Source organism: Rhinatrema bivittatum, chromosome 3 (genome assembly GCF_901001135.1).
Source record: "Rhinatrema bivittatum chromosome 3, aRhiBiv1.1, whole genome shotgun sequence".
In the NCBI taxonomy this organism is placed as follows: Eukaryota; Metazoa; Chordata; class Amphibia; order Gymnophiona; family Rhinatrematidae; genus Rhinatrema; species Rhinatrema bivittatum.
In genome coordinates this window covers 136,628,857-136,649,676 of record NC_042617.1, presented here as the reverse complement: position 1 = coordinate 136,649,676, position 20,820 = coordinate 136,628,857, and the positions used below count along the sequence as shown (strand labels likewise).

General features: G+C 40.6%; 1 protein-coding gene across 1 annotated transcript in view; it reads right to left on the bottom strand.

Annotated features, from left to right (window-relative positions):
* Nucleotides 1-20,820, bottom strand: part of PNPT1 (polyribonucleotide nucleotidyltransferase 1) — a 217,967-nt gene that overhangs the window by 71,647 nt on the left and 125,500 nt on the right. The window contains exons 16-19 of the mRNA XM_029593742.1: nt 5,002-5,068; nt 4,817-4,906; nt 436-489; nt 160-269 (exon numbers count right to left, since the gene is read on the bottom strand). Of these exons, the coding sequence (XP_029449602.1) occupies nt 160-269; nt 436-489; nt 4,817-4,906; nt 5,002-5,068 (321 nt within the window). The remainder of the gene's footprint in view (nt 1-159; nt 270-435; nt 490-4,816; nt 4,907-5,001; nt 5,069-20,820) is intronic.

Genomic DNA, 20,820 nt, shown 5'->3' with positions numbered 1-20,820 from the left:
AGACTCAGAGCCTTGCTGCAAAACCAAAAAGGTGCATCAAGAAGGAAGAACACAAGAATTGTATGCTTTAGAGCTCCACAACCATCATGAGCCATAGAAAATAAGACAAGCTTTTATACAGGAAAGGAATGTGATACCAGTATGAAAAGCTGCACGTACTAGGATATCTGTCAACAAGCGATAATCCTCAATTTCTCCATCCTTCTCAGGACTGAATCTGGTGATGAGACCTATTGCCACACCAGCTACACCACTTGAAATTGGGACACCTAACAATGGTAATAAGAAAAAAAAAAAAAAAGCAATAGAACAAAGAATATTTTAGAAATCAAATCATAGCCAACCATATTTACAACCCTAAAAAGTATGTATTAAAATGTATATTTTGTGCATACATACAACAGATCTCGTAAAGTGTCATATCATGTACTCTACCTGCGTCCATCAAAGCCAAACTTCCACCACATGCAGAAGCCATAGAAGATGATCCTACAGGATTTACAACGACAGAAAGAAAAGAGGTTACAGATTACCCACATAGCTGAAACAAACACAAACTCAGATCTGAAAAGCAATCTTGAAAAGAAAAGTTTAAATCCATAAACTAATCTAGTCTTCATTTATGGCCCTTTTACAAAGCCATATTTTCTGCTTTCTATGAAAGAATCTGAGCTTCAATTTCAGGCTTTTTTAAAAACAAAATTGTTCAGAATTTAGTATATTTATTTGGGTATTTAAAGACTGCACTATCAAAAGAGCAAGCGTTCTAAGTATGACAACAACATACATCAACACCATCACACTAGCCATCATTCTAAATTAAGACTATCCAATCATGCCACCCTTACAATTTAGTAACCCTTCTCTACATCAGCTTACCCCAAAGTTTTATCTCTCTCATATTAAATACATGCGCCTAATAATATAAATATGCGTTTTTTTCCCCCTTTATTATGTTCCAAGTTTTTTCCCCATGTATTCTGATCCAAGTTTTATGCCCTGTTCTATGTAATTGCATTCTCACATGCCTGTTTTTCAGTTACAATGTAAACCGAGACGATATGTAAAATTTTACATGAATCCCGGTATAAAAAAATGTTAAATAAATAAATAAATAAAATTCCTAGCTATTATGTCATCTGCTTCTGTATAGTAACTCTGATTTTTCTGTCAGAATCTCACAACGTAGTGCTGCAAGGCCTGCTCACAAAAGTAGGCTCAGGCCTAAGCAATAGTACAAAGGTCATTCCTGAGATGTATTTATCCATGATGCACAACAACAATTAAGTGGCCTTTGGAGTCTTACTTCAGTCACCTGTTTCCTGAACACCAATTCAGTATAGAAATTTTGGTATGCCAGCTCATCAGGGAAACAACCATCCCTGCTGCTGCTTCTGACAGTTTGGTGGTATCCAACATATGAAGGGTAAAGGAATAGTGCAGTGCAATGTCTGTGGGGCTGCAGCCTTCAGAGAAATATCGTGGAAGCTTGGGGCTGAGCTAGAATGGGATAAAATAACAAACACTGAGGCGAGTCTATTGTGCATCATTATCCTGCTCCGTTACAAAAAGAAAAATGACCACACACTTGTGGGGCAGGAACAGCCGTTAGGGATACCCATATAGGGATTAAAGTCAATGAGAAGTTTCCCCAATAGTGAGGACCTTGAAAAAAAATAAAAGGTATCCAAAAGGAAAAAAATTCTGATAGGAGACTCCATAATAAAAGAGATATAGACTTGGGAATAACCACTGGGGGAGTATAACTCCAATTAGGGTAGTATCTTTTCCTGACCTAAGCCAAGATAAAATGAAGTGGATTGTTGTCGGGTGGCAACCAAGCATAAAACCATATTGCCAAATCATTTCTGTCCCTAGCAAAATGTCCCCCAGTCCTCTGCAGTCCTTAAGTGGGCAGAGGGTGCAAAAAATCCTGGTGTGCATACTTAGATGGTGGTTATATTGTGTCTGCATATAATTATAGGAATATGAAGATCAGAATAGCAAAATGGAATAACTAGAAAGAGCTGGATGCTTGTGCAGAGAAGAGTGCATTAGTCTGTATCCAGAAGACAAAAAGGATCAGAAACTAATGAAGAAAGCTCAATTTTCAAAAGCAATTTATTCGGGTAAAACGTGTTTTATTCATGTTGATTGGCTGCCTAAAAACCACCCTCTCTCAATGTGGCTAAAAGTCTGCTGTTGTGGAAAAATGCAAGGACTTTTCACTGCACTGAGAGGAGGAGTTCCCATGGCCATGCTTAGATTGGGGAAGGAAATATACACACATAAATTGTTTTTACAAATCTTCACATGCACTTTTCCAGTAAACTTCTACCTGCAGAAAAGGAAGGTGAAAGCTACCACATGTACTCTGTATCCACGCCAAGTTTCAACGTGAAAGTATGAGCATTTAGAGCAAAGCTTGTGGATAAAAAGTGTGGTCTTCATCCCAATGCGGACAGTATGAAGATTGCCCTCTATTTTTATTTATGAGTTTGAAAAATGCTAATTTGTGGACATTGGCAAAATTGGATAGTGATTTTCATGGCTTGTAGCTATGTCACTGTTTTGTATGTGAAAGACTGGAAGTGAAAAAGATGAGATCCAACAGAAGACTGCCCATTGTTGTCTTTTTCCCCACCACCGCAGGCACAAACTCAGGGCTGGATTTACATTTCTAGCATCCACAGGCAGTGCTGGGGGGAGGGGGAGGAGGTGGTGGTGGGCACCTCCTTCCCTACCTTGAGATGCAGTAGCAGTGTCTCCATCCCATGGCGGAAGTCGGTCCCAGTGACATAGTGAGGGCAAAGGGCCGTCGGCGCCATTTTGATTACTGGCAGCCGACGGCCCACGCTCAGGAGATCGTTCCCGGACCGCTCCTGGACCCCCGCTGGACCACCAGGGACGTTTGGCAGGTCTTGGGGGGGTCAGGAGGGTGGGGGGTTGCAGTAAATTAAATCGGCAGGTCTTGGGGGGGGTCAGGAGGGTGGGGGGTTGCAGTAAATTAAGTCGACAGGTCTTGGGGGGTCAGGAGGGTGGGGATGGGGTTTTTTTGGGGAGGGAGGGGTTCCCAGAGAAAGAAAAGTTTTCTGATCTGGGGAGTGGACCGAAATGGCCCTCCCCAGACCCGAAAACAAAATGGGGAGAAAAAAAAAAAGCTATGCAGTCCCCTAATTTGCTCCATAAGACGCCCAGACCAGAGCCAGTTTAGCTCAAAATTTATTTTTTTTTTAATTTTCCCCCTCTGAATCCTAGGTGCGTCTTATGGTCAGGTGCGTCTTATGGAGCGAAAAATACGGTAATTTTTTCAAGTTGCTGCCGCCGCAAGATGGAAACACAGCCTTTTTAGGAAAGCGGTTGGGAAGCAGGCCTGAATAGTGGCAGTGGTAACACTCCAGTGTCTATCAAAATTTGGCACCGGAAGCAGGTGCCTGTGTTATATATGCCTGTGTAAAAAGAAGTGCCAGGTTCCAAGTTAAATGATCTGAAATTAGTCTTTATACAGTTTTCAAAAATGGATGACCAAACAATCTAATAGAAGAATTTGTTACTCATAACCTCCCAAGAACTGGAGTAGTTAATAACTGGCTATCAGAAAATTGTCTAGTGCTTAATACTTCTAAAACAGATTGTAAGGTTTTCCAGGAACCCAAGGCCAAAGCGGTTGGCTGGTATAAATATTAATGGAACTGTTTTCCATTTCCTGAGCAGGTTCGGAATTTAGGTTTCATATTTGATTCTAAACTGAAGTTTGATAGGCAATTGCGTGCTATTGTGTCATCTGAGTATTTTAAATTAAAAATCTTGTGGCATCTTAAGATGATGAGTGATAAGAGTGATTTTCAGACTTAGTGCAGGCCTTTATATTGAACACTATTGACTATTGTAATTCGTTGTATATTGGCCTCCCAAAATATCTGATTCGGGCCTTACAGCTATTACAGAATTCAGCCACCAGACTGACACTGAGTATCTCCTAGAGAGCATATAACACCTTTGCTATTTCAGTTGCATTGGCTGCCTGTTGAGCAGCGTTTAAAATGTAAGATTCTTGCTCTTGTTTTTAAATGTGTATGAAAGTCTGATCCAGTGTCCCTGAATGTTTTTCCAGCCTACGTTCTAGGTAGGGTGTTACGTTCTTTAAATGATAATCTTTTAGAAGTGCCTGCAGAGAAGAGTAGGGTCAGGCTGGAGCAGACAGCATCAACTTTGCTCCCTGATTCATCCCTTCCCCTATTATTCCAACCCCTCCCGGCCTGCTCTGCAAGGAACAGGAGAAGAGGGTGTGATCCTGATCCAGACCCTCCAGCACAAAGAACAGTACAAAAGGGGTTGAATTAGCGCGAGTCTGAAACTTGTAAGCAGTAGTGTTAATCAAGGCTTTAACCCTGGCAATTAAACTACTGCTCACAAGTTTCAAACTCGCGCTAATTCATCCCTTGCTGTGTCTGTTACCCAGGGTTTCATTTCTGGCAGAATTGACCTAGTATTGTGTTCTGCCACTTTTTTTCCAGGGCCTGAGGAGATGGAGCAGAAGCAGTAATGTAAATCAGTTCTGGTAGGTGAAGGCAGCAGGGGTTGATCACTGGTGGGGGCTAGGGATGGAGGATTACTAGGGTAAGGACAAAGAAGAGTGTGTTTGGATATGTGACTGGGAGAGAGGGAGTTCATACCTGGCCCTAGCCCCACTACTCTCCTACCCTCCCACTCTACAAATTCCACTTCCTTTTTGTCTACAAATTAAGCCCTGTTCGCAAACCATGCTCTAGGTAACAAATTAAAGTATTTTCTTCATTATGGTTCCAGCACTTACCATTACTTTCTAAAACTTCAGCAGTGACTCTTATTGTAAAAGGGAAATCTTTAGGAATTACAGGTATCAACGCTTTCTCCGCCAGGGCGCCTGTACTTAAACACAAATAATTCAAATACAAAAACTGTACTTCACAAACGAATTCAATTGTTGTAGGTTTCATTGTTTTTCTAGGTATCGCTCACCATGTCCAAGTTCCCGTCTGTTAAAGCCAGTAACTCTGCCAATCTCATTTGTTGCATAAGGAGGAAACTGGAAGAAAAAAAAAAAAAACAACCCACATACACATTACTTTCCAACTGCTTTTCTGTCTTCATGTTTAATCTCAAAAGAAACAGATCTGCTGTGTAATCCAGGTATTAGGGGCTCAATATTCAGCTATATTTGGCTAAGTTACAAGGGATATTCAGCGGGATGCCTGGTAGAGTACACCATCAGTTTCTTGGGAAGCAACAATCCCCTTGGATAGGCAAGCCTCCCCTATCACTTCCTTACTACAATGAGCTACTGATGCCCTTCAAAGTTAAGCCAACCCTTCTAGAACTACAAAACCGAAAAAATACTTGGTTAGTGACCTTTAATTCCAGAAGAAGAACTAACATCTAAATATGAAACGAGAGCACACTTTTCCACCAGAGTGAGTCCCTCTGAAAAGAAGGGAGGCATACCATCTAGTTAAGATGAAAAAATGTGAAAGGAACCATGTGAATCTACACCACCTTGTCTGAAGAACCCGAAAAAGGGCACAGATTCTCTTACTGAAGGCCAAATATGCTTCACTTCCTAAAGAAAGAACCTGATAAGATGATAACGGTCTGTCCGTCAATTGTACCCTAAAGTAATTAAGGACTAACTCTTACCCAATCTTCACTGCAGGAATTCTAAGATACAAAGAACTGAAGCTCCTCTAGCTGAGATCTTCCTATTTGAGGACAAATCCTTAAACAACTTTCAGACTCTCTTATATATGTCAAGGATGTAAAAGCTTTCTTGGACCACAAGAGGATTTCTATAACCTTCTGAAAATATCCTGACAGATATGCCCTCTCATGGGTGAAGCTGAAAGACAGAACCTTGTGACCCACCAACCCCTGAAGAGTAGGCCATCCTGAGGCAACAACAGCGGATCCTGTCCAGCATCCTTACTAGATTTGCATACTAAGGACACCCTGGACAATTGGAAGCTATTGATATCACTAGTCCCCGATGCCCAGAACTCTTCTGCAAGACTCTACCCTCCAAAGGGAACAATGAACCAGCCAGCCTTGAAACAGGGCATCCAAACCGCAAACTTCTTACGCTCCTTCGGCTGAAATATCATCACACTTATGCATTTCTGCTGACCACAAACAAGTCCATCACTGGTTCTCCCCATTTGGATACAATCTGGGAAAACACCTAGGACAGATGATTTTCTGAGGTCCACCCTGTAAAAAAACTGAAGAAGCCCGCTTGCATTTCTTCTACTCCCACTATAAGAGCAGTGGAGAAACCCTTTTACTTGCATACTGCACTCAGGCTAACCACAGACCCACTTCTGCCACATGCCAACACCTGATTCTGCCTTGGGAATCACATGTGCCACCACCATAGCATTGGCTGACAAGATCCTGACTGCCTGACGCTGAAGAATGGAAGCAAATTAAAACGAGTGCCTTCCTTATTGCTCTGGTTTCCAAACAACTGAGGACCACATGGTTTCTTCCGAAATCCAAGTGCCTTGAGCCACTATACAAGTGTCCCAGCCCCAGAGACTGTCATCTGAGGTCACTCTTATCCAAATCGGAGATGAAAGATCCACTTCTACTGTCAGGTTCTTACATATTAGCTTCCAGAGCAAAGTTTTCTCTGGCTTATATCAGAGGGAGTTTCATGAAATACACTTGGGACTGAAGAGACCACGTCGAGAACAAGTCCCTCTGCAAGGGTTTCATGTGCACCCTTGTCCAAGGCACTAAAATCCAAGACAGCCTCCATGGAACCCAATACCTGAAGATAAATCCACATGCTGGATTTCTGAATCCTCAAACCATGCATTTGGTTCTACAACTTCCAGATCTTTGTGTGTCAACTGGACCCAGACTTTCCTGATGCTGAACCAAACCCCCAGGTACTTCAGGTATCAAGAGGGAAGAAAGATGCTCTTGTCAAAATTGGAAACCTAGCCCAGATACTGCATCACTCTAGCCATTGCTGATTCGCTTTCCTGCGCCAACTTTGGTCAGATCCACCAGTTGTCAAGACATAGATGCACCAAATTACCTTCGCAATGCAGGGCTGCCACCACAATCATCACCTTAGAAAAATATCTTGGAACTGTAACCAACTCAAACAAAAGAGCCCGACATTGAAGGTATTCTCACCCCCATCAATGCAAAGCGAAGATATTTCGGATGCCCTTCTTTTATCAGAGCATTTATTTTCTATTCAGTACTGTTTTAAGTTTCAATGTTATTTTATTGTATTTTTGTGTTCACAGATAGTTATATGTATGTATTTTACTGTGATCTGCCTTGAACATACTATATATGTATGGGATAGAAGTTTTTAAAATAAAATTTATACAGATACACCTTTGTTAGATCTAATGACAATTCTCCTTGTTGTGCTGGCTACCATAACCACCTTCAGAGCTTTGTTCAGCTGCTTCAGGTCCAGAACAGGGTGAAAGGTTACCCCCATTATTTTGGTTCCACATAGTAAATTGAGTACAGACCTTAACCCCACCGAGCGTATGGGACCAGAACCACAGTCTCTATATGGAGCAGCCACAAAAGCGTTAACCATATGGCTTCACCTTATGAACAGAACAAGAAGAAATCAAATCTGAAAAATCGATGGGAAAACTCCAGAGCGTAGATGTTCCCAATTAAGACCCAATGATCCAAGTAATGTGGACCCACTTCTGGTAAAAAGCTGACAACCATCCGACTAGCCTTTGCACCAGAGAATGGTCTCTCACACATTCATTGGAAGGAATGACAATTCTGGACAGCCTTGATACTCCATCCTTACCTCCCCCCTTCTTGGAGTTCCAAAAGGACTGGAATCTACTAAAGGATCTAAATCACTGGCCATGCATCAACCTCACCAGCTTCACTCGCCTGGAATCTCTAAAGTGGCTCCAAGCTGGAGCTGGTCACAAAGTCCCTCTAGACTTGTCTTCGAGTACTTTGGAAACTTAATTCCACCCATGCTTTCACCAGTTTTTCTAAACCTTATCCCAAAAAAGTAAGGTTTGGTCCAGCTTGTCTTGGAAATTGAAACTGCTGGCCAGTTACATAGTCATAGAAAACAATCTGCAGCGACAATGGAAGCCATACTCCTAGCCAAAGCCCGGACAAATTCATATGAGGTGTCCACAAAAAGATCACCCACGGTGCTATCTGAACAGCATTCTCCAGTATTATCCCCTTACATTATAAGTAACTTTCCTGTATGTGTTGCGACAAAAGCAATCCTGCACTAGCAACAATACTGCTGCATCCAGCAGCCTACAGAACCAAACAAGCAAGTTCAAAAGCCCACAGCCCTATCCTGAGCATCCTTGATGACAAAGACCCCTTCCACAGGACTAGTGGTCCTCCTAGAGATAGTCAAATGAGCGTTATTCACTCGAGGATACTGAAGCTTTTCCTCTTCCTGAGCCAGGAAGGGATACAGCCTTACCTAGTCTTACCCCCCTTTAAAATTTAATGCTGGGGAATCCCATTACATAGAGATCAAATCCTTTTCTATGCCATACTAACGCTTTGAATGGCTTCCTTAAACTAAACATCACAGTGTCCTCTTCTGAGTCAAAATACTCCTATATTCTTTTTTTGTTAATTATTTTTTGCCCCACTATGTCAAGCATTCTTAGGGACTGTGAACCTATGGGAGAAATTCCTCTTTGTGGAACAACTGAACCATAGCTGAATTATCCACTTCTTTAGGGGGAACATGCCTCCTCCTCAGACACTCTATCACTGCCACTTTCCCTTAAAGCTAAGGTCCACTAATGAAAGATCAGGGAGCACAGGACCTTCTCCTCCCCTCCCTACCTAAGAGCCTAAGTTTAGCCTCTAGAACCTCCCCTATAGCACCTTCCTATGTCATTGGTACCTACATGTACTATGACAACCAGCTCCTCCCCAGCACTATCTAAAACCTTATCTAGGTAGTATGTGAGATCTGCTATCTTCGTACCAAGTAGGCAAGCTACCAAGCGATCCTCATGCCCAGTCACTCAGCATTCTACTTTCCTAATGATTGAATCATTAACTAGAACAGCCATCCTAACCCTTCCCTCCTAGGCACAGACCCCTGGAGACACCTAAGGACATAAAAAAGTTGCCATAATAGGTCAGACTGAGGGTCCAACAGTGGCCAATCCAGGTTACAATCACCTGGAAAGTACCCAAACATTAAATAAATCCCATGCTACTAATGCTAGTAATAGCAGTAGCTATTCCCTAAGTCAACTTGTTTAACAGCAGTTTATGGACTTCTCCTCCAGGAACTTATCCAAACCATTTTTAAACCCAGCTACACTAACTGCCCTATCCACATCCTCTGACAAATTCTAGAGCTTAATTGTGCAGAATGTTGGGAATTATTAGAAAGGGAATGGTTAATAAAACGGAAAATGTCATAATGCCTCTGTATCTCTCCATGGTGAGACTGCACCTTTAATACTGTGTACAATTCTGTTCGCTGCATCTCAAAAAAAGATATAGTTGCGATGGAGAAGGTACAGAGAAGGGCGACCAAAATGATAAAGGGAATGGAACAGCTCCCCTATGAGGAAAGACTAAAGAGGTTAGGACTTTTCAGCTTGGAGAAGAGACGGCTGAGGGGAGATATGATAGAGGTGTTTAAAATCATGAGAGGTCTTGAACGAGTAGATGTGAATCAGTTATTTACTTTTTCGGATAATAGAAAGACTAGGGGGCACTCCATGAAGTTAGCATGGGGCACATTTAAAACTAATCGGAGAAAGTTCTTTTTTACTCAATGCACAATTAAACTCTGGAATTTGTTGCCAGAGGATGTGGTTAGTGCAGTTAGTGTAGCTGCGTTTAAAAAAGGTTTGGATAAGTTCTTGGAGGAGAAATCCATTACCTGCTATTAATTATGTTGACTTAGAAAATAGCCATTGCTGTTACTAGCAACAGTAGCATGGAATAGACTTAGTTTTTGGGTACTTGCCAGATTCTTATGGCCTGGATTGGAAACAAGATGCTGGGTTTGATGGACCCTTGGTCTGACCTAGTATGGCATGTTCTTATTGAGTGAAATAATTTTTTTCCAATTTGTTTTAAATATGCTACTTGCTAACTTCATGGAGTGCCCCCTTAGTCCTTCTATTATCTGAAAGAGTAGATAACCTATTCACATTTACCTGTTTCTAGTCCTCTCATGATTTTATAGACCTCTATCATAACCCCCCCTCAGCCGTCTCGTCTCTAAGCTGAATAGCCCTAACCTCTAGCCTTTTCTCACAGAGGAGCCGTTCCAATCCCTTTATCATTTTGGTCGCTCTCCTCTGTACCTTCTTTAGTACAACTATATCTTTTTTTGAGACACGGCAACCAGAATTGCACACAGTACTCAAGGTACAGTCTCACCATGGAGCGATATAGAAGCATTATGACATTCTCCTTTTTATTCATCATTCGTTTCCTAATAATTCCTGTTTGCTTTTTTTGACTGCTGCAGCACACTGGACCGACAATTTCAATGTATTATCCACTATGTCTAGATCTTTTTCCTGTGTGGTTACTCCTAATTTGGAACCTAATATCGTGCAACTACAGCACGGGTTATTTTTCCCTAAATGCATCACCTTGCACTTGTCCACATTAAATTTCATCTGCCATTTGGGCGCTCAATCTTCCAGTCTCATAAGATCATCCTACAATTTATCACAATTTGCATGTGATTTAACTATTTCTCATTTGCAAATCTGATTACCTCACTTGTCTGATTCCTTTCCAGATCATTTATATATATACTGAAAAGCACAGTCCAAGTACAGATCTCTGAGGCACTCCACTGTTTACCTTTATCCACTGTGAAAACAGACCATTTAGTAGGGATATGCATCCGTTTCATATGTTTCCTATACAAGCCTGTAATATGAAACGTATGAAACATATGAAACGAATGCACATCTAATTGACATGTAATGGGAAACGTATGAAACGAATTAAACGAATGAAACAAATTTGTTGGCATTTAATCGTTGGCCATTTAATCGTTGAAACGAGTAAATGGCATTTAATCACATTGTTTCCTGTCTTTTAACCAGTTTGCAATCCATAAAAGGACATTGCCTCCTATCCTATGGCTTTTTAGTTTTCTTAGAAGCCTCTCATGAGAGATTTTGTCAAATGTCTTCTAAAAATCCAAATACACATCTACTGGTTCACCTTTATCCATGTTTGTTCATCCCTTCAAAAAAATGAGGTAGATTTGTGAGGCAAAACTTCCCTTGGATAAATCCAAGCTGGCTGTGTTCCATTAAACTATGCTTTAAAATAGTTTTCACTATTTTTCCTGGCACTGAAGTCAGGCTCACACTAGTCTATAGTTTCCCAGATCATCCATGGAGCCCTTTTTAAATATCTGGGTTACACTGGTCACTCTCCAGACTTCAGATACAACGGACAATTTTAATGATAAGTTAAAATTTTTTAGTAATAAATCTGAAATTTCATTTTTTAGTTCTTTCAGAACCCTGGGGTATATACCATCCAGTCTAAGTGATTTGCTACTCTTTAATTTGTCAATCTGGCCTACTATATCTTCCAGGTTCACCGTGATTTGGTTCAGTTCATCTGAATCGTCACCCTTGAAAGCAGTTTCCGGAACCGGTATCTCCCCAACTTTCTTCTTAGTAAACACGGAAGCAAAGAATTAATTTAAGTCTTTCCACAATGGTCTTATCTTCCCTAAGATTCCCTTTAACCCCTCAATCATCTAACAGTCCTACTGATTTCCTCACAAATTTCCTATTTTAGATATATTTTAAAAAGATTTTATTATGAGTCTTTGTCTTTATGGCTAACTTCATTTCAAATTCTATCTTAGCCTGTCTTATCAATGTTTTACATTTAATTTGACAATGCTTATGCTTTTTCCTACTTTCTTCAGATGGATCCTTCTTCCAATTTTTGAAGGAGTTTTTTTGGCTAAAGCAGCAACTTTCACCTTACCATGCTGGTAATTGTTTGACCTTCCTTCTACCTTTCTTAATGCGTGGACTACATCTGGACAGCGCTTCTAAGATAGTATTTTAAAGTCTCCACATCTGTTGTACATTTTTTACCTTTGCAGATCCACTTTTCAGTTTTTTTCTATTTTCCTTATTTTATCAAAGTTCCCCTTTTGAAAGTTAGTGTTAGAGCTGTAGATTTACATATTGTCCCCCTTCCGATAATTTACTTCAAATTTGATCATGTTATGATCACTATTGCCAAGTGGCCCCACCACCTTTACCTCTCACCAAATCCTGCGTTCCACCAAGAGTTAGATTTAAAATAGCTCCCTTTTTCATTGGTTCCTGAACCAATTTGCTCCATGAAGCAGTCATTTATTCCATCCAGGAACTTTACCTCTCCAGCATGTCCTGCTGTTAAATTTACCCAGTCAATATTGGGATAATTGAAATCTTATAATAATTACGTTGTTTCATAAAACATTTATCTTATATTATTGTTAGTATCACATGTGCTTTGTATAGCAATTTTTTGTGATGAATTCAAGGACCTTCATACCACCCACAGATAACAAGCGTAAACTTGTATTGCCACAGTTACAGGTCTTTTTTAATCATCGGTCCAATCACCATTTTTTTATGATTATATTTTTTTCAAATTTTTCTTATTGTTTTGAAAACTTTCATAAAATTTCAAAGAACTGTACTTCCATTTTACTTGAGTTGATAAAGTTCCAGAGTCTAGAGTCCACCCAATTTGGACCCAGGCCCACCCGTGGCTATGCCACTGCATGTGACACTCAGTGCAAAACACTAGATAGCCCCTATCTCACTGCTGGGCTTCTGTCTGCATCTCAATTTGTTGAGTTGATAAAGTTTAAGGTTGATATGTCTCAATTTAAGGATTCTTAAATGCAATTAGGGTTTTTAAATTTATTAGGTGTCAAACTGTATGGTTTTTAAATTTGATAACGGGGTGATTAATATTAATTAGTGAATGAGTGTATAAGGATAACTTTAGGCAATCTAGTTAGATCTCTGGAAGACTTTGTGCTGCGAATAGACAGCTATGGATTAGAACAGACTCCAGTGACTGATAAGTATGAATCAATATATTGCATATTATTTAAGTTCAAAGATTGTACAAAGGCATGACACTATCACCATTTGCTCTATTTCTGAGACTTCCTGGTACCAATGTGCTGATAGATTGTCAAAAGTAACATTTGGTGTCTCTGGGAAGAACAAAGACTAAGACATTTGGTATCTTTTATCACCTGGGAAGATCAAATGCTAAAGACTGGTACAGATATCAATGAGCTGATAATAAGTTAAACAGTTGGTGTCTTTCACCAAATGGGAGATCAAAAGACTGATACTGAAATACCTTCCTGGGTAAAGTGCAAATTGAAGCACTTAACTTGCAGAAAGATATATAAAGCATAGCATTTGCTTATTTTAGTTGGATGAGCTGAAAGGAACAGAAAGCGAGTTGTTCTTTTTCAGAGTCCCCAGGCCCGAGTCTTCCAGGTTTCTATGAACGCTGGCTTATATAGAGGAGGACATATAAGGGAGGTGTTCTGTCCTTTTGTTCTTTGATTAATATTCTATCTTTATTTGTCTGTTTCCTATTTACCTGTATTGATTTGTGTACAGCTTACTTTGATACTGTACTCAATTTTGATATTTATCTTTGCTGATTTATTATCCATATATTTACAACATTTAGTAAACTAAGTTTGTTTTTGCAATATTTGTTTCTATGTGTTCTATGACTTAATATACCTCTCAACCACCATGCACAATGAGCAACAGCGGGACTAAAATTTGTCAGTCATTAAATAGGGTTAACTGAATGCTATTTTAAGTGACTGAGGGGTCATTTACCAAGCCACAATAGGGCTATAAGCCACGTTAAACAGTGTTTATTGCATGATATAGCCATATTGCAGTGATCTCTCTAATTTTTAACAAAAATCCACCCCAATTATAACTAGCTGCTTTGTATGTATAAAATTACAATGCAAACAAAGCAGCTAATGCATAGTAAATTTTCTGCAAATAAAAACACAGCTGACTTAAAATAAGGTAGCTGAGAAATTTCTATTTACACTTTTTCAGTTTTTGTTAGTCTAACAAGGGTCTCCAATGTTCCTGTGCTAAAATTAAAGGGCTATGAGGCCTGACAAGAATCCCCTCCAAAAGTGTTAAAGCAACCACCAGAGGACCTGCAAGACTTCTGCCCACACTGGGCCCACCTTCTGAGGAAGTCCCACAAAAAAAAAAAAAGTTAAAAAAAAAATAGAACAGTAACCGCACGGTGATGCACTGCCCCCCTCCCCATTAAGCCAAATACCCTCCAGGCAAAGATAAGGACCTCATTTAGAAAACCCTTTAAACCTCCCACATCTCCTCTCCATTAATGATACCCCATGTTGGTTCCCCCTCAACCCCCAAAAATTACCCGGGTGGGCAAGTCCCTGGACCCCGCATACCTTTAAAAGACTAACTGCTGGTGAGTGAAGTCGTCCAGGGTGCCACTAGCCCTGGATCAGTTGGTGCCATTTTCCAAAATGCACTGAAGGGGCTCAGGACAAGAGGGCATCCCAGGACTTCCACTCACCATCAATGAGCATTTTAAAGTCATGGGGGCAAGGACATTATCTCACCAGGGTAATTTCTGTGGGTTGGGAAGGCACCTATAAAGGGTATCATTAATGGAAAGGGGGGCCTTTGATTTTATAGGGAGTGGGGTGAGAAGTTGCTGCAAGGTCACTATTTTTTTTTTTTTTTGCAGGGCTGCCTCAAAACACAATCCCGGGGTGAGTGGGGGTCTTGCAATACCCCTGGGTAGCTGTTTTAACCCTTTTTGGGTTGGGGGGGCTGTTTGTGTCAGGCTGCAAGAACATAAGAAATTGCCATGCTGGGTCAGACCAAGGGTCCATCAAGCCAGCATCCTGTTTCCAACAGAGGCCAAATAAAGCCACAAGAACCTGGCAATTACCCAAACACTAAGAAGATCCCATGCTACTGATGCAATTAATAGCAGTGGCTATTCCCTAAGTAAACGATTAATAGCCATTAATGGACTTCTCCTCCAAGAACTTATCCAAACCTTTTTTGAACCCAGCTACACTAAATGCACCAACCACATCCTCTGGCAACAAATTCCAGACCTTTATTATGCGTTGAGTGAAAAAGAATTTTCTCCGATTAGTCTTAAATGTGCTACTTGCTAACTTCATGGAATGCCCCCTAGTCCTTCTATTATTGGAAAGTGTAAATAACCGATTCACATCTACTCGTTCAAGGCCCTTTAAAGTGATGACTGCCCCGTGCATAGGGAGCCACTATTGCACATTTAAGAGGCCCCAGTCGCGTTTTTGGATCTTGGACTTTTACCATGGTAGAAAAGAACGTGGTAACACCATGATATTTTACTGGGGAAGGGCAAAATATCGTTGGACCGCCCCTCACAATATCTTGGCCCTTCCATGATTAAAAACAACCCCCCCCAAAAAAAAACCTCAAAACCCAGTTTAGTAAATCTAGGCTTAAGTGACTAATTGTGAAGACTTTCCTCCTAGTGAGGGCAATAATCCATATATCAAAAAATGAGAAATGGGGTGGGTAGGGGGGTAGCAATCAAACTAATAACTAATTATCCAGGAACCAGAATGCTCACATTCTAAGAACATGTAAATGACTTTTGCAAATTCACAATTCAAATACTGGCAAAGAAATATCTTTTACTAGCTCAGAGAAATCAAAGTTTATTTTTCCACAACACAAACACCATCACCACTGGCAAATACTATCTTATTTATAGCTATATCTGTCATTAGTCTGCTTAACCATGGAAACAAACTTTGTCATGGCCAGTAAGGGTCAATCAGGATCATCTTTCCCATGTCCTGTCTCCGTTTTAGAATGGTTTTCACTATTAGTAGAATCGGTGGAAAAGCATACACCATTTCTTTGTTTTATGAAATCAGAATGGCATTCTTCACCATTGCATCTTGGTAGTTTGTGATTGAATGGAGATGCAAATAAGTCTATCCCTGGTGTGCCTCAAGCTGTGAAACAGCTCTGTAGTACGAGATTGTTGAGACCACTTGTATGGTTGTGATTGATGGCTTAATTTGTTCACTATTATTTTGTTCTTCCCTGGAAGATAGATTGCTGACATCTGCATGTTTTGTTTGGTTGCCCAGTTTTATATAGCTATGGACTCTTTATAGTGCCACTGGGAACCTATTCTTCCCTGTTTATATAAAACATGGCTACTTGATTGTATCTGTAGTGTTTTGTTTCTCAGCCAAGACTTGAATGCCTTTAGAACGTTGAAAACTGCTCTCAGTTCTAGAAAACTGATGTGAAGCATGGATTCTTCTTGCAACCATTCTTATTGGGTACAGATATTGACATGTGCTTCCCCCATCCATAATGTGATGCATTTGTTGTCATTACTGTTTTTACAGTTGCTGGACCGACCACCCCTCTCTGTCTTTCAATGTTCCCCACATAAATCTTTCTAAGGTCAAGGTTCCAGTCAGAAAGTTGAAGGACCAGGGCTTTGAGAAACTAGCACAGTTTTGACTTTTCAAGGGATTTCCTAGAACTACAACTGAATAAAAAGATCTCTTCTTAGAATGGAATGAAAGAAGCCTGTATTTCAAGTTGCTTCTCTTCGTTATCGGACTCGGAACTACATATTACTTTGCGAGGTTTCACTTGGGTCTGAGAATCCTGAAACAGCAGACCAAGTACCTTGAAAGGAAATGGCGCAAAAATTAATCTGTTGAGGATGAATATCTCTTAAAATCTAGTATCAAGTATTATCTTTTAGAGATTAGGAAAGCTTTAAAAAATATATTTTAAATTCTCAAATGTGCTGAAAATAGGCCCAAGTTCCTTTTCCAGTCAATAGTCCATGTCTTGAGTATAATCTAGTCCTCATTCTGTTTTGGATTTTGAGTCTAAAATAAGTTTTAGAGCAGACTTCATCCCTGATACATCTTCACTTCTCACAATGATGTCAAAATTGCCATAACCAAATTTTTATTATTATTCAACAAGATTTCTTTTGGTAGTCTGAAAATAATCTTGGGCAGAAGAAAGCGTCTTCTTCTATACAGGATCCACTTCCTTATAAACTCCTTAAAAACCCTGACTTAAGATTACTATTATTATTATTTAACTAATATTATTAATTCTAGCCTAGAGCAAAGCTTTATACCAGATGTTCTCAAAGTTGCAATGGTTCCCCCAGAGCTGATTAATTTTTTTGCTTTCTTCTCCAAAGATATACTTTTGCTTTGATCATATTCAAGTATGCATCTATGAATTCTAGATACTGCCTTGGTCTGCATGTTCATTTCTCATAATTGACTGGGAATATGAGGTAATGCATCAATGTTATAAGTAGGCTTGTGTCTTCAATTGAACCTTTAAAGGATGGACTCGATATTAGCCAGTCATCTAAGTATAGAAATACTAGTACGTTCTGTTTTCATAGACTAGCTGCTTCCATTGCTAGGCATTTGGTGAATACTTTAAGCATTACTCAGAAAGGCAACACCCTGTATTGGTATTGCTGATTTTGCAGGGTGAAAACTGTAGCTATTTTTGGTGAGCTCCATTGATTGGGATGTGTGCACAGGCGACTTTCAAGTCCAAAGATGCTAGCCAGTTCCCTTTTTGGAGGAATGATACTGTACTTATTGAATTCACTGTGAACTTTTTTTTTTTTTTAAATAGATATTTAAATCCCTGTGATTTAGAAATGGGCAAAGATGGAGAAATTTTCTTTCCATGAATTCTACTATACCAGTCTAGATAGGTGGGTTATAATATTTCACTACCAGCAGATGGAGGTAGAGTACACAGCTTTCTCTGGACATCAATGCTACTATATAGAGGTGATGCAATACAGAGAAACCCAGTATCCCTAACACAAAACATTGGATAAAACATTAAGAAAAACCTTCAAAATGCCAAACCCTATAAAATTTGGTAGAGAAAATCCTTCTAGGAGACTATGCCGGCACCAGCAGTTTAAACAAGGCAGAATGGATACAGGAGAAGAAGAAAAAACAAAGTAATAAGAGATCAAAATGTCACCACAGATCGAGATTTGCATGGATAGTGTTGCTGAAGAAAACACGTTTCAGAGAAAGATCTATTATCCTATTTTGCAGATCCTTAAGTGAAGTACTTTCCCCTCCCATTTTATTAACCATTCTCTTCCTAATAATTCCTAACATTGTTTGCTTTTTTGACTGCTGATGATTTCAATGTACTATCCACTATAACACCTAAATCTTTTTCCTGGGTGGTAACTCCTAATATGGAACCTAACATTGTGTAACTACAGCAAGGGTTATTTTTCCCTATATGCAACACCTTGCACTTGTTCACATTAAATTTCATCTGCCATTTGGATGCCCAATCTTCCAGTATCACAAAGTCCTCCTGCAATTTATCACAATCCGCTTGTGATTTAACTACTCTGAATAATTTTGTATCGTCTGCAAGTTTGATTACCTCACTCGTCACATTTCTTTCCAGATCATTTATAAACATACTGAAAAGCACTGGTCTAAGTACAGATCCCTGAGGCATTTCACTGTTTACCCTTTTGCATGAGAAACACAGTTTCAAGACTAACTTCAAGGAGACGCTATGCAGAGGCTGAAAAATGGAATTTGCCAAAATTCTAGAACCAGATTAAGGCTCCATGAGAGCACTGGCAAAGAAAGAGTCCACCATTCACCTGACACTTGAAAATAGTCAAGAGCTATCACCTGCACCTTCAAGACTTTAAGGGCTAACTCTTAAGTGACCCATTCTGTGAGAATTCCAAAATGAGGGGGATCTTAACCGAACAAGGAAGCACACCACATTCCTCACACCAAGCCTCAAAAACTCTCCAAACCTGAACATAATCTAAAGAGGGGAAAAACTTGTGCTCGAAGCAAGATGGAAATCATAGCAGAGGAGATTCCATACTTCAACAACTGAGCCCTTTCAAGGAACACACCCAAAAGACAAAATTGAGACAGACCTGCATGAAGAATAGGTCCCTGTCATAGTAGGTCCCTGTGGACCGTTAACTGAAAAGGAGAGCCCGCCAGGAGTCTCGGCAAATCTGCATACAACTTCCTGGGTCAATATGGAACCACCAAAAGCACCAGTCCCAAGTTATCCTTCAATCTTCCAATCACTCTGCCCAACATGGCCACATACCAAAGCTGGTCTTCTGGCCACTTCTGCTCAAGTGCGTCGATGCCCAAAGACTTCAGATATCTCCTTCGACTGAAGAAGGGGAAGAACCTTTGCAATGAGCAATGTTGCCAGCAAGTCTATAAATGGTAGGCCCTAGCAGCTCGCTATGAACTGGAATGCTTAATCTGACAATTCCCATTCTCCTGGATCCAGACTCTAGTCTGCTGAAAAATTGGCTCTTAAATTGTCTTTTCCCCCCCAATGTGGAAGGCGGAGATTTCCTGAATATGTACTTCCACCAATTCCAAGAGCTGGTCTATTTCCTGTGACACTTGCTGACTCTTGGTGCCTTCCTGGCGATTGATGCAAGCCACTGTCATCGCAGCATCTGACATTACTTGGTGTGCTTGACCCTGCAAGCAGTCAATAAAAACCGCAAGCATGCCAACTGTGCAACCCATACTTCCAGATGATTGATACTCCAGAGAGGCTCCTCTGCAGTCCAGATGCCCCTGCACCATCAACTCCCGACAGAGAACATCCCAACCCTGGAGGCTCGCATCCATCGTGAGTATGTCAGTCAGTCCAATGTCCATAGGGAAATGTCCTTCCTTAGATAGTCCACTTTCAACCATCGTTGCATTTGGATGCTCATCTTCAGGACTTCGATACAGCTTCAGTTAACAGTGACTGCGAACTCCATCGTGCCAGCAGTGTGCACTGAAGAGGAAATATGCGCCCTTGCCCACGGAACTGCTTCTACAGTGGCTACCATCAACGGAACACCTGCAGTAAGACCTTACTACCGGGCAAATTGCTTCTGTTAATAGCCACACCTGTGCTATCCATTTCTGAATACATGCCTCTGGCAGGAACACCCTGTCTTGTTTCATGTCGAAATGAACATCAAGACAATCTAGTGTCTGAGACGGCTGTAACTTGCTCTTGGTCAAGTTCACCACCCAACCTAGAAATTGCAACAAGGAAACCACTTTGCGCCCTGAAGACTCTCTCCACGCCCTTGGCCCAAATTATCCAGTTGTCTAATGGACAGTGGACCAGAATACAATCCTGTCTCGACACTGTCACTACCACCACCAGAACCATGGAGAAGATCCTGGGTGCAATGACCAAACTGAAAGTAGTACTCGAAAACTGAAGTCGTTGCCCCATAATATTGAACCGCAGAAGCGATGATGCTTCAGCCGAATGGGAATATGTAGCTACACCTCTGACAAATCCAGAGATGTAAGAAACTCCCCTGACTGTAATGCCATTATCACTGAGCTTAAGGTTTCCATGTGTAATCAAGCCACTCGCAAGGACTATTGACTTCCTTTAGGATGAGGATAGGTGAAAGGGTACAAAGAAATGGGTACAAAGAAATGGAATAACAGCCCGTACTTTCTTGTGACTTAAGCGCTGGAACCACGGCCCTCTAGCTCAGGGGCCTCAACAATTTAACATCCACTGCCAGCTTCATTTCTGGAGAGTCGCAGGAAGACACCATCAAGTCACGCCAAGGAACGCAGAGCACGGCCATTCCTTATCACCTCCAGAATCCACCGGTCTGACG